We start from the raw sequence: 19,631 nt of genomic DNA on the forward strand, positions 1-19,631 counted from the left end.
ATGAGTATAAGGGATCGGCTGCTAGAGGCTGGGGTCCACCCACAGGTGCTTTGAAAGAAAAACCTGGTGATCTAATTCAAAAATTCAGTTACTGGAAAGCGTGGAGCACTGTTCTACTCTGACAACAGTGGGGCCAAGGAGTCATCGCCACAGTAACTGGTTTGGGTAGTAGGATTCCTTTATATGGGTATACATGCTACCCACTCTTTCATCTAGATTCAGTTGTTGTTATGTGCCCAGGAGTTGGTTCCGACTCATAGTGACCCTGTACAGGGTTCCTGAGGCTGTAAATCTTTACGGGAGCAGAAAGCCTCATCTTTCTCCCGCAAAACAGCTGTTGTTAAGTGTTGTGGAGTCGGTTCAGCCTCATAGCGACCTGAAATTTAGATGACTTGGTGCCTCAACTCCAAATCATTTATCAGGGCAGAGAAGAGCTGCCTCGGAGGGTTGCCAAGGCTGTCATCTTCACAGGAGCAGCTCTCCAGGTCTTTCTCCCGTGCTGCAACTGTGTGAGTTCCAAGTGTCAACCTTATGGGTAGCGGCCGAAAACTTAACCGTTGCGCCACTAGGGCTCATTTATATGATCTGAGCCCTAAAGCACTGAAGGTTAACACTCCCTTATTACAAACTTTCAGGTCACAGAAAAGCATTTCAAGAGAGTCAAGGGATTCGAACCCGATTCACTGCATCACTGTCTCGCATGTGCCAGGAGCTGTGCCAGCACAGATCACCTTACAGGTGGGCAGCGACACCTACCGCAGACGCAATGACATTGGGGGGGCACCGCACGACGTGCCCCTGCAGCCTGGTCACCCAGCCCGCCGCCCAGGGGTCTTGTAAGCGCGCAGCAGACAAACTGAAACCCGCGCACGCGCGCCAGCAGCCAGGTCCAAGGGGGCGAGGCGAGGCGGGGCTGGGAGGTTCGTACCACTATGCAAAGAGGTGGAGCAGCGTTGGAGGGAAGGAAGGAGAGAAAAGAAAGACTATGGCCACAATACAACCCGAACCTGGATTTAATTCTGAGGATCATGGCTGTGGAGTCCAGTCGAGTCACTTAGGCTGGCGTTGGCTCAGGCCTAAGGTTCTTCGTAGTCTCCCCGCCTCCGCACCTGGCTTGAGTGGGTCGGTCCGGAAGGCCGGCGGCGGCCGTTGCGCAGGCGCAGTGCGTGTGCCGGCAACATGGCTTCTAAGTCCAAGAGGCGAGCCGTAGGGAGCGGGGTTCCGCGGCCTCCGGGCGCCCAGCTCCCGCGCGACGAGGAAGAAGAGGAAGAGGAAGTCGAGGATGAAGAGGCAGAGAGTGACGAGGAAGACGACGAGGTCGTTGACGAGGTGAGTAGCGCAAGTTATCCCGGTTTGTTTACATCCGGGAAGACGCCGGCCGTCAAAGCCACGTGGAATGTGCATGGAGGAGCCACTTCCGGTTCCTTGGCTTTGGAGGCCGACACTGGGCGTAATGTTTTCTCGTTTTGTTAGTTCTGGAACATTTATTGTGGTTTGGGTGAAAGGTTACGCAGCACATTAGTTTCTCGGCCAACAGTTTGAACACATTTTGCTTCGTTGGCTTGGGCTGCGATCGCCTCCATGTAGTATCGCTCTTCCGGTGTCTTCTCCGGGTCCGTTTCCATTTGTCCTTCTTTCCTGCCCCCTCTTGCCGTTGAGACTCGTAGGGTTGATTGTTCCGAGGAGCGCCTTTCTGTGTCATTGTTCAGGTTATAGTCCTGTCAGTCGGGCAGACAATGGATCGAACCCAGGGGGTGGGTTCAGTTCCAGGTTTGAAGTTTGCTGGACGTTTTTTGTCTGTCCAGGGCCTTTTGTGGTCCTAGTCTAGAGGTGTGAGGTGATAACCCAGCACTGGTTCGCCTGGTCCCTCAGTCCTGTGGACTCATTGTTGCCTCGCACACTTGATTTTCTTCCGTTTTTGCTTCGTATGGGGAGAGACCAGTCGTTTTAAGACCTCCCCAGTTGCTATTCCCCTGGTGTTGCGTTGTAGGGTCAGCACTGGACTGGGAGTTGGAAACCCTTTGCAGGGTCGTTATGAATCAGAAAATGTCGAAGGCGTTTAACAACAACAACAAAGTAAGATGTCGATCATTGTCTGTGTGGACTGGGATTATGCCCATTGACCTAGGCATCCCCTGACTCTGTGGTCTTTAAGTCCAGCGACTCACTCCCACAGGCTAAGAAGTTTGCTTAACTTTACCCCCTGTATGAGCCACTCGGTTGTTGTTGTTAGGTGTTGTCACGTTGGTTCCGATTCCGTGACTTTAGCCACCCTAGAACACAACACGGTTTTTGCTGGGTTTGAGCCCATTGTTGGCTGCCTCCGTGTCAGTCCATCACATTGAGACGCTTCTGCGTTTTCACTGATCCTCCACTTTCCCAAGCTTGCTGCCCTTGTCCAGGGACAGGCCCTCCTGACACGTCTAAATGACAGAGGCAGTCTCGCCAGCCTGGCTTCTGAGGAGCACTCTGGCTATACTTCTTCCAAGACAGATTTGTTAGTTCTTCAGGCAGCCCATGGGACTTCCAGTATTCTCCAGCACCAAGCTGAAATGCACTGAGTTTCTACAGTCACCTTATTCACTGTCCACCTTTCACATGTATGTATATGAGGTCATTGAAAACACCATAGCTTAAGTCGGGGGCACTTTAGTGTACAAAGTGACATCTTTGTCTTGAACCCTTTAAAGAGACCTTTTGCAACAGAGTTGCCTGATGCAATATGTCATCTGATTTCTTGAACTGCTCCACTGTATAACTGGTTATATATGCAGCACATCAAAATACATATGTGGAGATATTCTTACATGTGCTCGTAGGTGTATGCCGTCCCATAACTGTTCAGTTTACATGGTTACCTATGTGTCCGCTCATAAATTGTTGTTTGTTACTGTTAATGAGGAGTCCTGGTGAGGCGGGGTAGATAAGCACTTGACTTTAAGGTTGGTTTGAACTGCAAGGTTGGAGATCCAAACTCACCAGCTGCTCCTTGGAAACCTTACATAGGGTCGCTATGAGTCAGAGTCAACTCAACAGCTCTGAACAACTGTTAACAAAGGACTGTGTGTGCAATACTGTTAGTGTCATTGTCTTTTACTCCTGCGGACCTCCCAGTGTCTTCCTTTGCCTTGGTCGTGCTGGGCTGACCGCCCCCTTACTGTGTTCTGTCTTTCCCTTCTCCCAAGTGAGTACATGGCTACTGTCTAGTTAGGGACTTCTCTCCCCCTTCCCCTCCCATCCCTTTCCTTGGCTTTTTATAGTAGTGGTGGTCCCGTGCAGTATTAGCCCTTTTGTGACTGACTTGTTCACTCGGCCTGGTTTCCAGGTGGGGAGAGAGCTTTACTGCAGTCCGACTTTTGAGTTGTTCGTGTTGCAGCCACAGCCATCCGTCTCCAAAGTCCTGCCGCACAGCAGTCTTGAGTCAGGCCACTCCAGGGCCCCTGGGAGTGGTTTTGTTCTCTCTCCCCCTTAGCGCAGCCTGGCTGCTGTGACTTGCATCTAGAGCCGACTTGACCTCAGTATTGTTGCTGTTCAGTGCTCTGAGGCGCATGTGCAAATGATGATATGGTAGGGAGGTGCTGGAAGTCTAGTCTGTAAACAGAACCCACACATGGCAATTAGTAATGTTTGCCAGTTTCCAAATCTAGTTCTTTGGAGTCCTGATGAGACTGCACTGCTAACTGCAAGGTCAGTGGTTCAAACCCACCAGCTGCTCCTTGGATATACTGTGAGTTGGAACCCACTTGATGGCACTTAACAACAACGAGATAGTCAGTAACCATTTCTTCCTGCTTCTTCTGGGTCATCTTGGGATGAACTGAGAAGTAGGGAAAGAGCCAGAGAGAATGGAGATGGCGGGAAAGAAACTGTGAGCCTCAGTGGAGCACCACGCCTGCCTTCTCTTCTGGTGCTGAAGTGCCGTTGAGTCAGTTCCGACCGATCGGGACCCTGTATAGGGTTTCTGAGGAGCAGCTGGTGAGCTTGAACCACCGACTTTGCAGTGCAGCACCAGCACTGTGACCCGCTAGGCCAGCTGGGAATGACACCTGTCTTGTGTGTCCTTACAGGAAGTGAATGTTGAATTTGAAGCGCATTCCATCTCCGCTAACGATTATGACGGAATTAAGAAATTACTGCAGCAGGTATTGTCTTCTCTAATAGATGTTTCTTCATTAAAGTTCCCCTCCCACCAAATGCTCAGAAGTCACCTTTTCTCTGAGAATTGCCATCTCTCTCCTATCTGCCCTGGAACAAGAATTGCTTCTCTTGGAGGCCTCCCCTCTCTCGGGCTTTGCCCCAGGCCCGTCCCTCTCCTTGTGTTATTTACTGGAGCTGCTAGCCTGGCCTTCAGTTCATCTCCCCGTTTTGAGGCAGGGAGTTCCGCCACAGCCTGTATTCCTTCACCCTGTATATGTTGGTTTTGGTTCTCCACCCTCAGAGCCTACGGGGTCTCCGTCCCCAAAACCTCTGGGCTGATGCCCCTCCCTGCCCCGCCCCCGGCACCCTCCACATCACCACTGGCCATGCAGTCCCTGAGTTCTGGTTCCTTCAGCTGCTCGGACTCACCCGTGTTTTTGCTTTCCTGTGTGGATTGCATGGTGAGGTCAGCTGGGCCACGTCATTGACGTAACACAGGAACTCCACGCTGTACTGGGGGTTGCCCCCCCTCTGATCTCTGCTCCTTGCAGCTTTTCCTCAAGGCTCCAGTGAATACGGCCGAGCTCACCGACGTCATAACACAGCAGAGTCACATCGGGAGTGTGATCAAGGTCAGCAGGGCAGTGTGCACACCCGGCTACCGCTGGGTGGTGACCGGGAAGGGGGGCTGGCTCCGAGGAGCAGATCCGGGAGGTGGAAGCTAACAGGCCTGAGGAGCGTGAGGTATGAGAGTCGGGAAGGGGTGGAGGGACCACCCGGGTTTCCTTCATGGCCAGGCAGGATCACAGACTCAGCGAAGGGCGGACTAGCAGGAAACCCCCCTGGGATTTGTAGCCAGGACTGCAGATTCAGGTAGAGCCGGCTGGGAGGAGACCATGGTTGGGTCTGTGTGTTGGAGTTGGCGATGTCTAGAGCTTGGGCCTAGCGGAGGGAGTACACACCTTGGAGGATGGTATCTGCTGCCGTTTCCGCTGTTCTGTGGGCCAGCACAGGCAGGTCTGCCCGGGATCCAGGAAGGCACCTTGAGGTCACTTTGTAAGGAGAGAATCGGGGGTGGGAACTAGAAGCTGTCACCGTGACCATGCTGGCTTTCCGTTTCCTCCTGGGACACGAGGTGAGGGCTAGTAGCTGCAGGAAGCAGGTGGCATTCTAGTGCTTGGATCACCGTCTTGTCTGCGCTTGGCCAGTGGTCTGCCTGCAGCTGTTTCTGCGCATGCGCTTCCTGGTCTCCCCATCGGCTCACCCACGGTGACCCGACAGGACCCAGTAGAGCTGCCCCATCGGGTCTCCAAGGCTGTGCACCTTTCCAAAGCAGACGGTCTCATCTTTCTCCTGTGGAGCGGCTGGTGGATTTGAACTGCCACACTTTCAGCTGGCATTCCAAAGCTTAATCTACCATATTACTAGGGCTCCTTATAACCTAGCCTATGGTGACAAACAAACTCCCTTTCATTCTAATGTCTATGCCACTTACCCCATTTTCTGCTGCTTTGCTTTGTTCTAACAGCCAAAATGTATGAAAAATACTTTATATACCTCTTCTATTCATTCCTCAAACACTAGTCTGGCTTTTACCCCCAGAATCACTAAAATTCTGAACCTGGTAAGAGCCACCAGCATCTTTATTATTTTGCTTCCTTCTTAATACACTTCCTTCCTTGCCCCTTCTATTCCCTGGTGCCCAGGCGGCAAGTGTAAGTGACTCTTGGTATCTTTGAGTCTCATTGATGGTCAGGACTGACAGGTGCCCAGGAAGTGTGTGAATTGTACCTGGAGCATGGCTTAGCCCCACGCAGACGGAAAGCCACCTGAAGTAGCTCTGTGTGTCTGGAGTCTGTGATACAGTGAGACTCCAGTAAAGGAAACTGCTAACAACAATCTCGTTCAAGACCTTAGGTCAGGGAGAGATCACCCCGAAAATATAAGAAGGGGAGGGTCCCACAGCAGTTAACATCAACCACAGTTCTGAAATGGTGGCTGTAAAACAAAGGGTTTGTTTCTGATAAGTGTGAGACAACAAATGTGACCTATATTATAAGATTTGGCATTACAGTTCTTCCTAACCAAATACATAAACACGTCATTTTTTTCTTTTTTTTTTTTAAAAATAGCAAGCGACTGTGTCAGAAGACAGCGATGATGAGGTGGATGTGGATGAAGACGAGATCTTTGGTTTCATAAGCCTTTTAAATCTAACAGAGAGGAAGGTTGGTGTCACTGGGCCCCCGTAGGTCCAGACTGCTAGTGTGTAACTCGGGACACATGTGCCTTTTATGTCTGGCATTGAGCTATAAGGATATGTGCTCTTGTAAAATCGTGCTTAATCTTTTTTCAGGGTGAAGGTGTGTGATTTTGTTTTGAACAATCTGGACCCCTTGTAGTCACTTTTGGTGGTTGGGGGAACCCTCGTTTTCGTTTCAGTAACTTGGGCTCTGGTGGGGGGTGGCCCTGGGAGCTGGCTGCATGCCACAGCTGTTAGCTGTTCCAGTGAAGTGCTCACTGTCCAACGTCAAGGGCACGCCCATGTCGTCATGGCTGTCGTAATACAGCTCTGGACTGAGTCACTGAAGAGCACTCATCCCAGCAGCGTCCCATGCAAGTCACACACTAATGTTTCTGGTGAATCTTCTGGTTAGTTCTGTCTGTCTGTAGGAGAGAGATCGACAACTCCAATATGTTTGAGTGCCGATCACGGGAGGATGCCTAGCCAGACATTGTTCCTTTTCAGAAACACCAAAATATATGGTAGACAACACGGTGCGAGGGGGCTTCAGAAGGGGTTGGTGAAAAATGGGAGGAAAAGATTGTGTGATTTTTCTCACATGTTTCCAAGGCTACAGGTGACTGACTTTTGCTTTTTCTCCTGTAAGTGGCGGCCTGCCAGCCAATGCCAGCCTCTCTTTGTTTCCTAGGGGACCCGGTGTGCTGAGCAGATTAAGGAGCTAGTGCTTAGCTGCTGTGAGACGAGCGCTGAGGGGCACGTGCTAGAGCAGCTGGAGCAGCTGCTCGAGGATCCCACCCGGCCCGTGGGCCTCCTCCTGAGCGAGAGGTTCATCAACGTCCCGCCTCAGATCGCCCTGCCCCTGCACGAGCAGCTGCGGTGAGTACCGGACGGGACGGGACGGGACAGGGCAGGCCACACTGGGCCTTTGCTGTAGTGTGATAGGAGGGGAAGAAAAGCCTTTTTTTTGTAGAGAAAACCTTAAAAGGAAGATGCTTTGAAAGATTTCATTGGTATGAAAAGATGAATTTCATGTAAATCATTTTCCTTCTTGACAGTAAGTTTCTGGGCCATAAATGCTGAACCAACTCTGAACGCAGGTCCGTTTCATGGGCATGTCTGAACCTAATGAAGTCATAGTCCTGGTCCCGTTATCGGCTGTTTTGGTTTAGGATGCAGACGTTTCCAGGGCCTGGAAACTGGCCTCGGTCCAGGTTTTGTGGGAAGCACAAAGAGTCACTGTACCAAAAGGAAATGGCTGATGTTCACCTGTTTCAAATGATCATATGATCAAGAGCCAATGATACTGAAGGAAGAAGTCCAAGGTGCATTGAAGGAATTGGCAAAGAACAAGGCACCAGGAATTGAGGGAATAAAAATAGAAATCTTCAAGAAAGTGAGGCGGCACAGGAGGCACTCATTCATCTATGGCAAGAAATTTGGAAGACAACTGTCTGGCCGACTGATTGGAAAAGATCAATGTTTATGCCCATTCCAAAGAGAGGTGACCCAATGGAATGCAGAAATCATCGGACAATGTCTTTGATATCCCATGCAAGTAAAGTTTTCTAAGGTAATACAGAAACAGCGAGACCCGTATTTGTGCCCATTCCAAAGAGAGGTGACCCAATGGAATGCGGAAATCATCGGACAATGTCTTTGATATCCCATGCAAGTAAAATTTTACTAAAGGTAATACAGAAACGGCTGCAAGCATACGTTGACAGCAAACTTCCAGAGGTTCCAGCCAGATTTAGAAGAGGCCGTGGAACGAGAGAATATCAGAAAGGCGTTTATCTGTGCTTTATTGACTATGCATAGGCTTTCAATTGTGTGGATCATGACAGGCTATGGACAACATTGCAAAGTATGAGTATTCCAGAACACTTAATTGTGCTCGTGAGGAATCTGTACATGTACATGGCAATTGTTTATACAGAACATGGGAACACTGAACGGTTTAAAATTAAGAAAGGTGTGCGCAAGGTTATTCAACCTGTATGCTGAGCAAATAATCCGAGAAGCTGAGTTCTATGAAGAGAAACATGGCATCAGGATTGGAGGAAGACTCGTGAACAACTTGCAATATGCAGATGATACAACCTTGCTGAAAGAGAAGAGGACTTAAAATAGTTACTGATGAAGATCAAAGAGCACAGCCTTCGGTATGGATTACATCTCAATTTTTAAGAAAATAAAAACCCTCACCACTGGACCAATAAACAACATTCTTATCAACAAAGACTGAAGTTGTCAAGGACTTCATTCTTCTTGGATCAACTATCAACATACATGGAAGCAGCAGTCAAGAAATCAGATGACGTATTACATTAGACAAATCTGCTGCACAAGACCTTTTTGAAGTGTTGAAGAGCAAAGATGTCAGCTTGAGGACTAAGGTGCACCTGACCCAAGCCATGGTATTTTCAATCACCTCATATGGATGCGAAAGCTGGACAGTGAATAGGGAAGATCGTAGAAGAATTGATACCTTTGAGTTATGGTGTTAGAGGAGAATATTGAAAGTGCCATGGACTGCCAAAAGAACCAACAGATCTGTGTTGGAAGAAGTACAGCCAGAGTGCTCCTTGGAGGCCAGGATGGCCAAACTTCATCTCTCATACTTCAGACATATTGTCAGGAGGGACCAGTCACTGGAGAAGGATATCATGTTTGGTAAGGTGGTGGGTCAGAGAAAAAGAGGGAGACCCCAATGAGATGGATTGGCCAAGTGGCAGCATCGATGGACTCAAACGTGGGAACAATAGTGAGGTTGGCCCAGGAGCGGGCAGTGTTTTGTTATGTTGTGCATAAGGTCGCTATGGGTCGGTACCAACTGGATGCCACCTAACAGCAACAACAGCAGGAGTCCTGGGGTGGCATTGCTGTGGGTTAATGCGTCAGACTGCAAAGCCAATTGAACTGCAAGGTTGGTGGTTCAAGCTCACCAGCTGGTCCTCGGAAACCCTATACAGGGTCGCTATGGGTCGGAACCGACTCAACAGCCCTGAACAACAACAACAACAAGTTTGAGTCTGGCAGCCTTTTGTGCTTTTATATTGAGTTTGTTGTTTCTGATGGGCCAAAGATCACGTTCTCTTGGTTTCACGGGAAGGGAAAGGTGGTCTGCTCGCTCCTGTTCTGACCACGGGACGTTTTTGTGAGGGGCAGCGGGATGCTCGGGGCTCCAGGCTGTGTGACAGAGTGGTTAAAGTGACCCAGACTGTCCAGGTCACGTGTTCTGACACCGGCTTGCTGCTCTCAGTTCAGATCCTCGCGTGTGTTGGCGGTCTGAACCAGGAGCCATGTTACACTGAGTGAATGGCAGACTCATTTGTGCTAAGAATAGTTCAGCAGAGCCCAGCCTGCGAGCATCATCACTCTTATCGACTATAACACTGACTGACTGCACTGAGTTTGGCTTGTCCACTTGACCTTCCCCCAGCCCAGCATGTGAACATGTGTTTCTTGTAGGAAAGAACTGGTGGAGGCACACAGAACCAATAAACCTTGTGGGAAGTGTCACTTCTACCTTCTGATAAGTAAGACATTTGTGGAAACAGGAAAAACCAACGCCCGAGACCAACGGAGCAACCAAAAGACAGAGGAGTTGATGTTTGCAAATGCAGAGGAGGAGTTCTTCTACGAGGTAAGACCACTCGCTCTGTGTGTCTTCGTGTCAGTCAGGGTTTCTGGGCTGTGGTCAGATCTGCTGCCTTCCCATTTCATGCCATTCTTGCGAGTGGGCGCACACTGTATCCCTGTGACCCGCTGTGCCTGGCACACCGCAGGTGCTGAGAATTGGTCATCCCCCCTTACTGCTGCTGAGAGATGGGGTGGGTCATGCGAGATCTGAAGCTACCCCAGGAGGTGGACACTCCCAGGTCCTTTGGTGGATGGTGTAGAAGCAGGGTCATCCTGCTCCTCTGTGCCCTGCTGTCAGTTGATGCCTTCCTCTAGGTGGGTACTTGCGTTTTCTTCTCAGGGTGATGTGTAATGTAGTGGACAGTGTGTCCCGCTCAGGCTTTCCTCCTCTGGAAGGATGCGTAATGTAGTGGACAGCACGTTCCAGAGAATGTGCCCACTCAGGCTGTCATTTGGAAGGACAGAGACTCTGAAAGCAGCGCTAAGGGAACACTTCAGAATTAGTGTTTCCCTGGATGACTCGGCGCTGAAGGAGGCTGTCAGGGGAAGACCTTAGGCTAGCCATCGTGCGTCCAGTGGTCTCCATTCCACTGGTCTGGCCCAGGATTGTGTCAGCGATGGAGTGGGAGTGAGGCTGAGCCACTGCCTCACCTTTGAGTTGGGGCAGCCCCACCCCCACCCCACAGAGTTGAAGAACCTGCCTGCCTTGAGCACCCCTGATGTTACCCCGTTTTCCTTCTGTCTACCTGTTGTTCTGTTGGAATATGCTCTGCCTAACCTAGAGTTTTCTGTTGTGTGTTAGATGGGGCTTGCCCTCTGGTGGTGTGACTTTGTTAACCCGGGTGGTCTCTCTGATAGAAAGCACTCCTGAAGTTAGAAGTTGGCCATTACATGGGGCTTGCCCTGTGGCGGTGTGACTTTGTTAACCCGGGTGGTCTCTCTGGTAGAAAGCACTCCTGAAGTTCAGCTACTCGGTGCAGGAGGAGAGTGACACGTGCCTGGGGGGCAGGTGGTCTTTTGACGACGTCCCTATGAAGCCACTGCGCACGGTGATGCTGATTCCAGCCGACAAGATGAGCGAGATCATGGAGAAGCTGAAAACCCATCTCTCTCTCTGACCCGCTTCCCACCACAGGGATGGGCTTGTTTTATAAACAATGATCCGAAAAACTCAATGGAGATTTGTACTGGAAAACTCATGACTTTATTCAGAGTGAAGTCCTCTACAAAAAGTAGGGCTCTGCCACCATTTCTGCGACACATTTATAAAATGGCTTTTTTTTTTTTTTTTTTTTTCTCATTTGGGTCAAATTATAAATGGGTGATTAAAAACTTTTCCAGTAAGAAGAAAAACATGCGGTAGTGATTTAAAGAACTCAATAAAAACCTGGATTTTTGTAAGTAACACACGAAACGTCGCTTTTCTAGACTGCTGTGTAGGTGCGTTGGCCAGAGCCGGGTGGTCTCGGTAGCTTGCGGTCAGCCAGGACGGTCGAGGCCTCACTGGATGGCGCATCTTTGCTCAGCAGTGGCTTCAGGGCACTTGTCATACATCTTCTGGTCTCTGTTTGCTGTGGACATGGGTGTCAGCCGGTCCACGGCCTGCTGGAGGATGTCCTTGCTCTCGCTCGGAGGCAGGTTACTGAAGTAATACTGCGGCACCAGTTGCATAAACCTATTTGGGGAAAATTATTGTTACTTTGAGTGAGAGGCAACAAGCATTTTGTCTGGGTGCTTAGGGGCCCCAGGGGGCTACCTGGAGCTGGTATTCCGTTTGCCGTGGACAGTGCTGCCTACTCCCGTGGTGATTCTAGAACAAGCAGCTTCTCCAGTGTGAGGGTGACCATCCTCAGAGCCTGGGAGACCCCACAGCTCCCCTCGTGTGTGACGGGGGAGCTGTGTGGGCCAGCTGGTGGTCTCCCTTTCCTAACTGGAGTCCACAGCCAGCTGCGAGCACTGGGCAGGTGTCTACGAGTTCCCTTTGTGCAAGTGGCAGCGGCATCCTCCAAGTGAACCTCCAGACAGCGCCCCCCACCACAGACAGGTCCACCCGGAATTCTCCTCTCTAATCTTCTCAGACAGGAATGGGAGTTTGCTGTCATTCACCCACTGAGTCCAGTCCCACTCACCGCGGCCCTGTCTGGGGTCTCTGAGGCTATAAATCTTTACAGGCACAAATAGCCTCATCTGTCTCTCACAGAACGGCTGGTGGGTTTGAACTCCTGAACTTGTAGCTAGCAGTCCAGTGCATACCCTGTTAAGTGCTATGGAATCAGTTCTGAGCCAGCGATCTTGTATCGTTTTCAAGGATCAGTTGGTGAGTTTGAATCGCCAACCTTTTGGTTAGTAGTCCAATGTTACACCCGAACTCCCGGTGCTCACCCTAGAACCCTGCATGTGGGATGTGCTCAGATACCGTGCCCTCCCTTTAACTGGTGATGGGAACCTACAGCTCAGGAGAGATCTCGGAGGTGGTCCTGATGTAGTTGTTCTCGGCGATGCTGAATTTGTGGAAGAGGACCCACTCTGGCAGCTTCCTGCTGAGCGCGTAGGCAGACAGGGGGTGCAGCTGGGCCACCTGCTTGTGCGTCAGCATTAGGTAGTTGCCAGACCCGTCGACATCCCGAGCAATCTATAAGGCCAGGGTCAAACAGAAAGCCTGCCTTTGTAAGGAGATAACACACAAGGTTCAGCCAAAGTCTTACACAGACTACAAGGGGGCTTCATACCACATTTGTGGGAAAGGTCTGTTTTTTCAGTCTGCTTTTCCATGCCCCCGTAGTTGATAAGTGTAAACCCCCAGCCCTGGTCTCCTGATTTCAATCGAGGAAATGAGACACAAACACTTTGTACCTGAATCTAAGCACTGAAAACCAGCAGTCATTACCAACTCTGTTCTCAAATGTCAAGTGCTTCCCACTTGGACAAGTGTGCTCACGTCCTCTGTGAAGAAACCACACAGGGCAGGAGTCTTCCCACACCGGGCCGTCAGGGTCCCAGGCCACTGCTTTGATGTGTGTGCGCTGGTGTTTCTGTGGGAAGGGGCTACAGCAGGGGCTCCCTTCACTGGGTGGGGGTCTGTCTGGTGGATGTGAACATGGACGCCTCCAGCTGAACTAATTCACAGACGGGTGGGGCAACTGGACACGAGCTGAGGTTCAGTGCCACGGGTCATTGTTCAGTAACGTTCCCTATGTAATAGAAGCATCTTCGGTCCTTCTAGCTGAGTCCTGAGGGAACAGCCTATACTTCTATTCTAATTTCAAGAGACCCCAATAGCATAATCGTCCTGACAGCGTGTCTTGAGTAGGTGGTGGTGGTAGGGGCCGTGGAGTCAGTTTTGACTCGTCATGACCCACGACCTCCAGAACAAACGCCCCGTCCTGCACGGCCCTCACCATGCGTTGCTGCGTTTGAGCCACTGCTGAGGACTCCCATGACAGTCTTTACCGAGTCTGCCTCTTGGTGGTCCTCGGCCTTGTGGCACGGGACTGTCTCTCCTGCTGACACGACACTGACGTAGGAAACTGTCCACACTCACCTGCACAAAGTAGCCGGACAGAAGCGCCTTTTTGATGTTCAGGACGTTCTCCTGGGCGCCAAAGGCTGGCTCCGCATAGGGCAGCTCAATGCGCCGGATGATGTCAGTGAGCTCACTGCGGATGGCGTCTGCTGCTCTGAGAGCCGGCCAGTGGAGGAAGTGGTCCTGACACCACCTCTCTACACAGTCTGGGGAGAGGGGACAAAGCAGGGCAGTGTAGGCCCACCTGTGACCGCGGGGAGGCCCTGAGGGGACCGGCTGGGAAGGGAGCTGAGGTTCTGTGGAAGTGGTTCTCAGGGGCAGTGTCTCGTGGGCAGCGTGAGGGTGCACATAGCTACAGAGACTTCCTCTGGGACGTGAGGCTGATGCAGGAACGGGGGGCAGGGGGCTGCCAACTCTGCATTAGTATTTGGTCCTCCCCCTTCCCCCCATTCTGTATGATGGATCCCGAGTTTGACCTTGCTCTTCTTTCTTGCACAAGGCTTTGGTCCAGTGGTCAGAGCCATGTCACCCACCCCTTCCTGTCCACTCAGGCCCACTGTGAGCAACAAGAACAGGCACTTGGCCAAACGGTGCCTGCCCACTGGCCCCTGCGCTTTCGGGCTCCACTAGCAACATCGTCCTCGAGGAGTCTGGGAAGTCCTGACCCTGTGCTTTCAGTCTCAGACCACCGAGCACAGCAAAGGGGCATCATCAGGCTCCATGGGCATCGATGTGAGAAGACATGTCTGAGGGGATGCCCCTGCTGCCCGCCCTGCCCTGCTCTGGGCCCACGTGTCTGAGGGGACGCCCCAGCTGCCCGGCCTGCCCTGCCCTAGGTCCACGTGTCTGAGAGGGCACCCCTGCTGCCCGGCCTGCCCTGGGTCCACGTGTCTGATGGCATGCCCCTGCTGCCTGGCCTGCTCTGGGGTCCCCTCCACCACATTCCCCCGCCCTCAGGGGGGGAGCAGACGCCAGAGGTGCTTCAGCCCCCTTGTCACTGGGCATCCTCGTGAGAACCAAGCCATCCTGACACCTGGTCCCCCCAAGCCTGTGCCTTTCCTCCCGACGCCAACCAGTGTCCTGTGCACTGCAGACAGGAGGGTAGAACAGCTAGGTGGGTCCATGGGTCCCATGCATGTCCCATTCCTGGTGGGGCTGAGCATCGAGATGCTGAAGAGGCTCTTGGGCAGACACCTGGGGGGCACCGGGGGCCTCGCCGTTCACTGGGTGGGGGTCGGGGGCCTAGAAAAGGGGGTGGAGTCAGCGCTGACTCACGCTCACTGGAGGCGTGCAATGCTGTGTCCTGGTAGGCCTTGTAGATATTGATGAGAGTGAAGTGATCGCCGTCGGGATGGAGAAAGGTCTTCCAGCAGCTCAGGGCTGCCTCCTCCGAGCCACGCGGCAGCTGGGAGAAGCAGTCAGGGGCTTGAAGGTACAAAAAGAGGCGGTCAGTGAGACCCATGCGATGACCGCTGGTCAGTGCATACAGGGACGGTCAGTGATAACTGACATCACGTCCCCTGGTCAGTGTGCAGAGGGGTGGTTAGTGAGACCCACATCGTGACCCCGGTCAGTGCATAGAGGGACAGTCAGCGATAACCAACATCACATCTCCACACAGAGGGGTGGTTAGTGAGACCCACGTCGTGACCCCGGTCAGTGCATAGAGGGACAGTCAGCGATAACCAACATCACATCTCCACACAGAGGGGTGGTTAGTGAGACCCACGTCGTGACCCCGGTCAGTGCATAGAGGGACAGTCAGCGATAACCAACATCACATCTCCACACAGAGGGGTGGTTAGTGAGACCCACGTCGTGACCCCGGTCAGTGCATAGAGGGACAGTCAGCGATAACCAACATCACGTCTCCACACAGGGGTGGTTAGTGAGACACACGTCGTGACCCCGGTCAGTGCATAGAGGGACAGTCAGCAACACCAATGTCATGTCCTTTGGTCACTGTGCACAGGGGTGGTCACCAATACCAATGCCTCAGTCAAGGTGCAGAGAGAGGGAGAACTGAAGGCTGAATTTCAGCATGGTCACCAAAGACAAGTGCCCAGGAAGGTGGAGCTGGTCCTGCTCTTCCTGGATGGGCACCAACTGCCTCATGCATGTAGGGAGCTGGGGATGAGAGGCCCTAAACTAACCCTAAGCCAGTGTGGTCCACTGGGGGGCGCTCGGGGCCCAGCCCTAACCTAAGCTTAAGCCAGTGTGGTCCACTGGGGGGTGCTCGGGGCCCAGGCCTCTCCCTGCAGTCCTGGCTATCCTGACAACAAAACTCACTAGAGTTGGATATCGATTCTTCTCATGTGACCAAAATTATTATTATTTTAATCTTTCAATTTAAAAACGTGATGCACTTCTTGGACATGGGATCATTTCACAAAAGGTGCCGAGTATAAAACAAGAGCCCCACCTCCCAGGAATACCTGTCAGCATTGCAGCGATGGTCAGCATCTCGTCGACACAGTCAAATTCACAGGATGCCAGGATGGCCTTGGAGAGCTGCGGGTCCAGAGGGAACTCGGACATGATGATCCCAAACTCGGAGAGGTTCCCGTCATTGTCCAGCGCTGCCAGGTAGTCCAAGTCCTCCAGAGCCTGCATTAGGCTTTCTGGTGCTGGCAGAGAGGAAACCAGTGCTTACCTGCCAGATTCCTCGAGCAAGGAAGACACTGCAGGCCCAGGAAGATGGAGGTGGCCACACACAGTGCTGGGGAGATCTGCGAGTCCCCTTGGGCAGCTTGAGGGTTAGAAGGAGCCACGTGACAGGGTGGAAACCACAAGCCTACGGCTCCCACAGGGCTGGAAGCATGGAGACCTCGTGGTTCACGGGGCCACAAGAAAACACAGCGGGTACCCACTCCCCCAGCACTGCTCCACTCCTACTAATAAACCTTCAGAGCAAGTCCTGAGGTGGTTAGGTTCCAAAGGCTAAGTGAGTATTCAAAAGCCCAAATTATTTGAAAATGGAGGACAACCACACCAACTGGAGGAGAGCCCTATCACTACCTAACTACCAAACCATGGAGTCACGGCCCAGCCGAGCTGACACCCTTACCGTCAACAGCCAGCCTTCATCACCTGGCACCCTAGCATTGACTGCCAGCTCCTCAACATCAGTGAGAAAATGTTAGGGGCCATAGAATTGGTTCCGACTCAGCAACCGTGTATGAGGTTTCCATGGAGTAGCTGCTGGGTTTGAACTGCCGACGTAGCTGTTCCAACTGACTTTGCAGTCCAATGCATTACCCTACAGGGCCACACCAGGAGGTCTAGTCGGGCACACTTTTTACTACTGTGAATGTGAAATGTCAGCCAGCGTCATAGCTGCTAAGTGGAACTGCATTCCAGGACGAGGCTCAAGAGTAAGTTGTTGCTGTTAAATGCCTACAATTCGGTTCTTACGCACGGTGACCCAGTATAGGGTTTCCAGGGAGCGGCTGGTGAATTCAAACCGCTGACCTTGTGCTTCAGACCGATCTTGCGGTCCAGTGCCTCATCCACAGTATCACACTAAGAATCTAAAGGACTACAAAAACATCCAGCACCCAGTAAAGTGTACAATGTCTATCATCCAATCAGACGATGAGGCAGGGGAACACGCCCCATGATACAGAAAAATTTAATCAGGAGAAAAGGACGCACACAAGGGCATTCAGAATTGTTTGCCAGGGCAAATAAGGTGGTGGTGAGTTGGTTTTCTCCGTCTCTTCATTTAGCTTTCAAATATTTACAATATCGATCATGGGTGATGTTCATAAAAGCCAGGGGCTTCTAAAAGTTCATGGAAAGATGGGATGTACAGAGACAGGCGTTCTGAAGCCTCCATGGAGATGCTTAATCTCCACTAGTCATTCCAAGCCAGGCCTTCTCCTTGTCCTTGAAGAAGAGCTATATGAAAACAGACACATGGTTTTCACCTATCTGACATATGACAGGTGACTCAAGGACACGGAGCCACTTGTGGAGTATGTAGCACTGTCCTGCCCCACCCCTGAAGCCAGGGGCTCCTGGGAGCCCCTAAATCCTGTGTGTGTGTGTGTGTGGTGGGCAAGAGAGGTAGAAACGAGGGCTCCAAGAAGCAGCCTAGCCTTTCTGCACTCAGAATTGAACAACAGGAAAATTCTACCGAGTTGCTTTCCAAGCTTTGACCTAAAGCCATTCATCTAAATGGCAGGCAAACTGTAACTCAAACCCAGGCACACACTGAGACTTGGTAAGACTGAAAATGCGAGAGGCCTCCGCTGCCGTGGCTTGAGACCTACCTCATGGATGCTGGACAGACACACATGAGGCTGAGGGGTGGAGAGAGACCCAGATGTGTGTGAAGACTCAGGCCCAGGTTTAGTCTCCAACTGGGAGAAAATACACTGAACCTTCCCCACTGCCTCTGATTTCTGTATCAAGACTTAACACAGAGCAAAGCTCACGACTCCCCAGCAACATTCCTGCCGTACAGAGGTTGGCTTCATGTCTTCTGACTGGGCCCTGGCTCTATTACTTGTTCTTTCTTGGGGGCTCCTGGGTCAACCCTATTAGTAAAAACGAGACCTTAAGATGCCAGCACCCCTGGGAAGAAAACAGACAGACGAGTTTGAGAAAAGCGTCCACACGTCCCATTGGTAAGCGGAGAGAGGACAGGCAGCAGGCAGTCCATAAGGGAGGGTTGCATGGCGTGGCAACAGAAAACAAGTACCTGAGATTCAACAGGGCAAGTCAGGGAGAGCAGTGCAAACTTAGTGACCAGAAGCTGAAGGGGGCTTTGAACCAAATGGGTTCCTTCGGGGCTGACCCCTGCTAGAAGTTCCATCCCAGCCTAGAATCGGGAGCTTCAGTTTCCCAAGACCCCAGGTGCTATGATAACTACATGTCTACAAGAATCAGCTGGGGCGCTCGTCAAACTCTGATCCGGTGTCTCTGCTCAGCAGGGCGTTGGCACAGAACAACCCGGTTCTGAAGCCCTGCTTTTCAGCCACCACAGCTGCTGCATCCCAGGCCACAGGATCGCTGGCAATTGTCCCTGTTAGTATCTGGCTTGACAACCAGGTCCTGTCCCCCAAGGGCACCTTCTCATATGTGTGCCCTGGAGTTGAGTTCAGTGGCTGCACACAAGGTGACAGCAACAACTTGGGGAGGATTCTGCGCCTGTCCCCAACAGAGAGACAGTTCATGAGTTCAGACTGGACGGGTGAAGGAAGCAGAATGCATGAGAGTCCACCGTCGTCCATCCAGCTGAATGACCTTTTACACCGTCCACACCTTCCTGCCCACCCAGAGCCGGAAGGTACTGGTAAGTCTCTGTCCGATTTTGCTTGCTTTTCTGGACACTGAGTGCAGAAGGTCGTCCATCATGGGCGGTGTCTGTCCTCTTCTTTACTACCACCCCTATCTTAATCCAGGTAGACCCCGGGGCATGGGCGACGTACGGGCCTGTGTGGGTCTTAAGTCACAGGTGGATTCGGTTCTCATTTAGCCTGACTTTAGTGCAGGCAAAGACCCAGAGCCTTGCTAGTCACCCCCAGCTGCACCTGTGATGAATTTGTGGCGAGTTCAGACATGTCACAGTGAGGGCGGAATGATCAGCACTGGACTGCGAACCACAGGATGGTGACTCAAAGCCACCACCTGCTCCTCAGAAACTTTATATGCAGTCGCTGTGAGTCGGAACCAGTTTGACGGCATTTAAGGGCAACCACAACACAGGATGAGTAGTCCGTAGGTTGGACATCTGTAACGCCAGGGACTGACTGGAAGCAACATTCTGTGCAGCCTCTAAACACGTACCTGGGTAAGGCTGGCACTGTGGCCTCTGTGAAAGGAATGTTAGCTGATCTGCTGAACTCTCAGTTGTTTGGGGGGGGCGGGGGAGACTGCCGGTCACATAAATCCGGCCTCTTCCTATGAGGCTCTGAGCTACTTGTCCATATATGTTTATAGAGTGACTCCTGGTGTCGCATTGTAGGAAAAACACTGGACTGCAAGGTCAGTTTGAACTGTGAGGTCAGTGGTTCAAGTTCACTAGCTGTTCCTCCAAAACCCTATACAAGGACACTATGGGTCGGAACAGACTCAATG

The 19,631-nt window shown here is 51.8% G+C and overlaps 2 protein-coding genes across 2 annotated transcripts in view; one reads left to right on the forward strand and one right to left on the reverse strand.

The window, feature by feature from the left end:
- The first annotated feature begins 1,179 nt into the window (after positions 1-1,179).
- Positions 1,180-11,142, forward strand: BCCIP (BRCA2 and CDKN1A interacting protein). Its single transcript, XM_006867434.1, has 7 exons — positions 1,180-1,329; positions 4,068-4,142; positions 4,689-4,769; positions 6,270-6,365; positions 7,071-7,258; positions 9,854-10,028; positions 10,972-11,142. The coding sequence occupies exons 1-7, from the start codon at positions 1,180-1,182 to the stop codon at positions 11,140-11,142; spliced, it is 936 nt and encodes a 311-aa protein (XP_006867496.1).
- A 382-nt stretch (positions 11,143-11,524) lies between these two features.
- DHX32 (DEAH (Asp-Glu-Ala-His) box polypeptide 32) overlaps positions 11,525-19,631 on the reverse strand; it is a 43,845-nt gene continuing 35,738 nt past the window's right edge. Inside the window, exons 7-11 of the mRNA XM_006867435.1 lie at positions 15,983-16,174; positions 14,823-14,972; positions 13,566-13,753; positions 12,475-12,656; positions 11,525-11,699 (exon numbers count right to left, since the gene is read on the reverse strand). Coding sequence (XP_006867497.1) covers positions 11,525-11,699; positions 12,475-12,656; positions 13,566-13,753; positions 14,823-14,972; positions 15,983-16,174 — 887 coding nt within the window. The remainder of the gene's footprint in view (positions 11,700-12,474; positions 12,657-13,565; positions 13,754-14,822; positions 14,973-15,982; positions 16,175-19,631) is intronic.

This window comes from Chrysochloris asiatica, unplaced genomic scaffold (genome assembly GCF_000296735.1).
Source record: "Chrysochloris asiatica unplaced genomic scaffold, ChrAsi1.0 scaffold00105, whole genome shotgun sequence".
Classification (NCBI taxonomy): Eukaryota; Metazoa; Chordata; class Mammalia; order Afrosoricida; family Chrysochloridae; genus Chrysochloris; species Chrysochloris asiatica.

Excerpts from the sequence above, each read along its gene's own strand:
- BCCIP (XM_006867434.1), top strand. The coding sequence starts at position 1,180 with ATGGCTTCTAAGTCCAAGAGGCGAGCCGTAGGGAGCGGGGTTCCGCGG. Across the intron at positions 4,770-6,269 it reads ACATCGGGAGTGTGATCAAG|CAAGCGACTGTGTCAGAAGA; the intron begins GTCAGCAGGGCA and ends TTTTAAAAATAG. Across the intron at positions 10,029-10,971 it reads AGGAGGAGTTCTTCTACGAG|AAAGCACTCCTGAAGTTCAG; the intron begins GTAAGACCACTC and ends TCTCTCTGGTAG.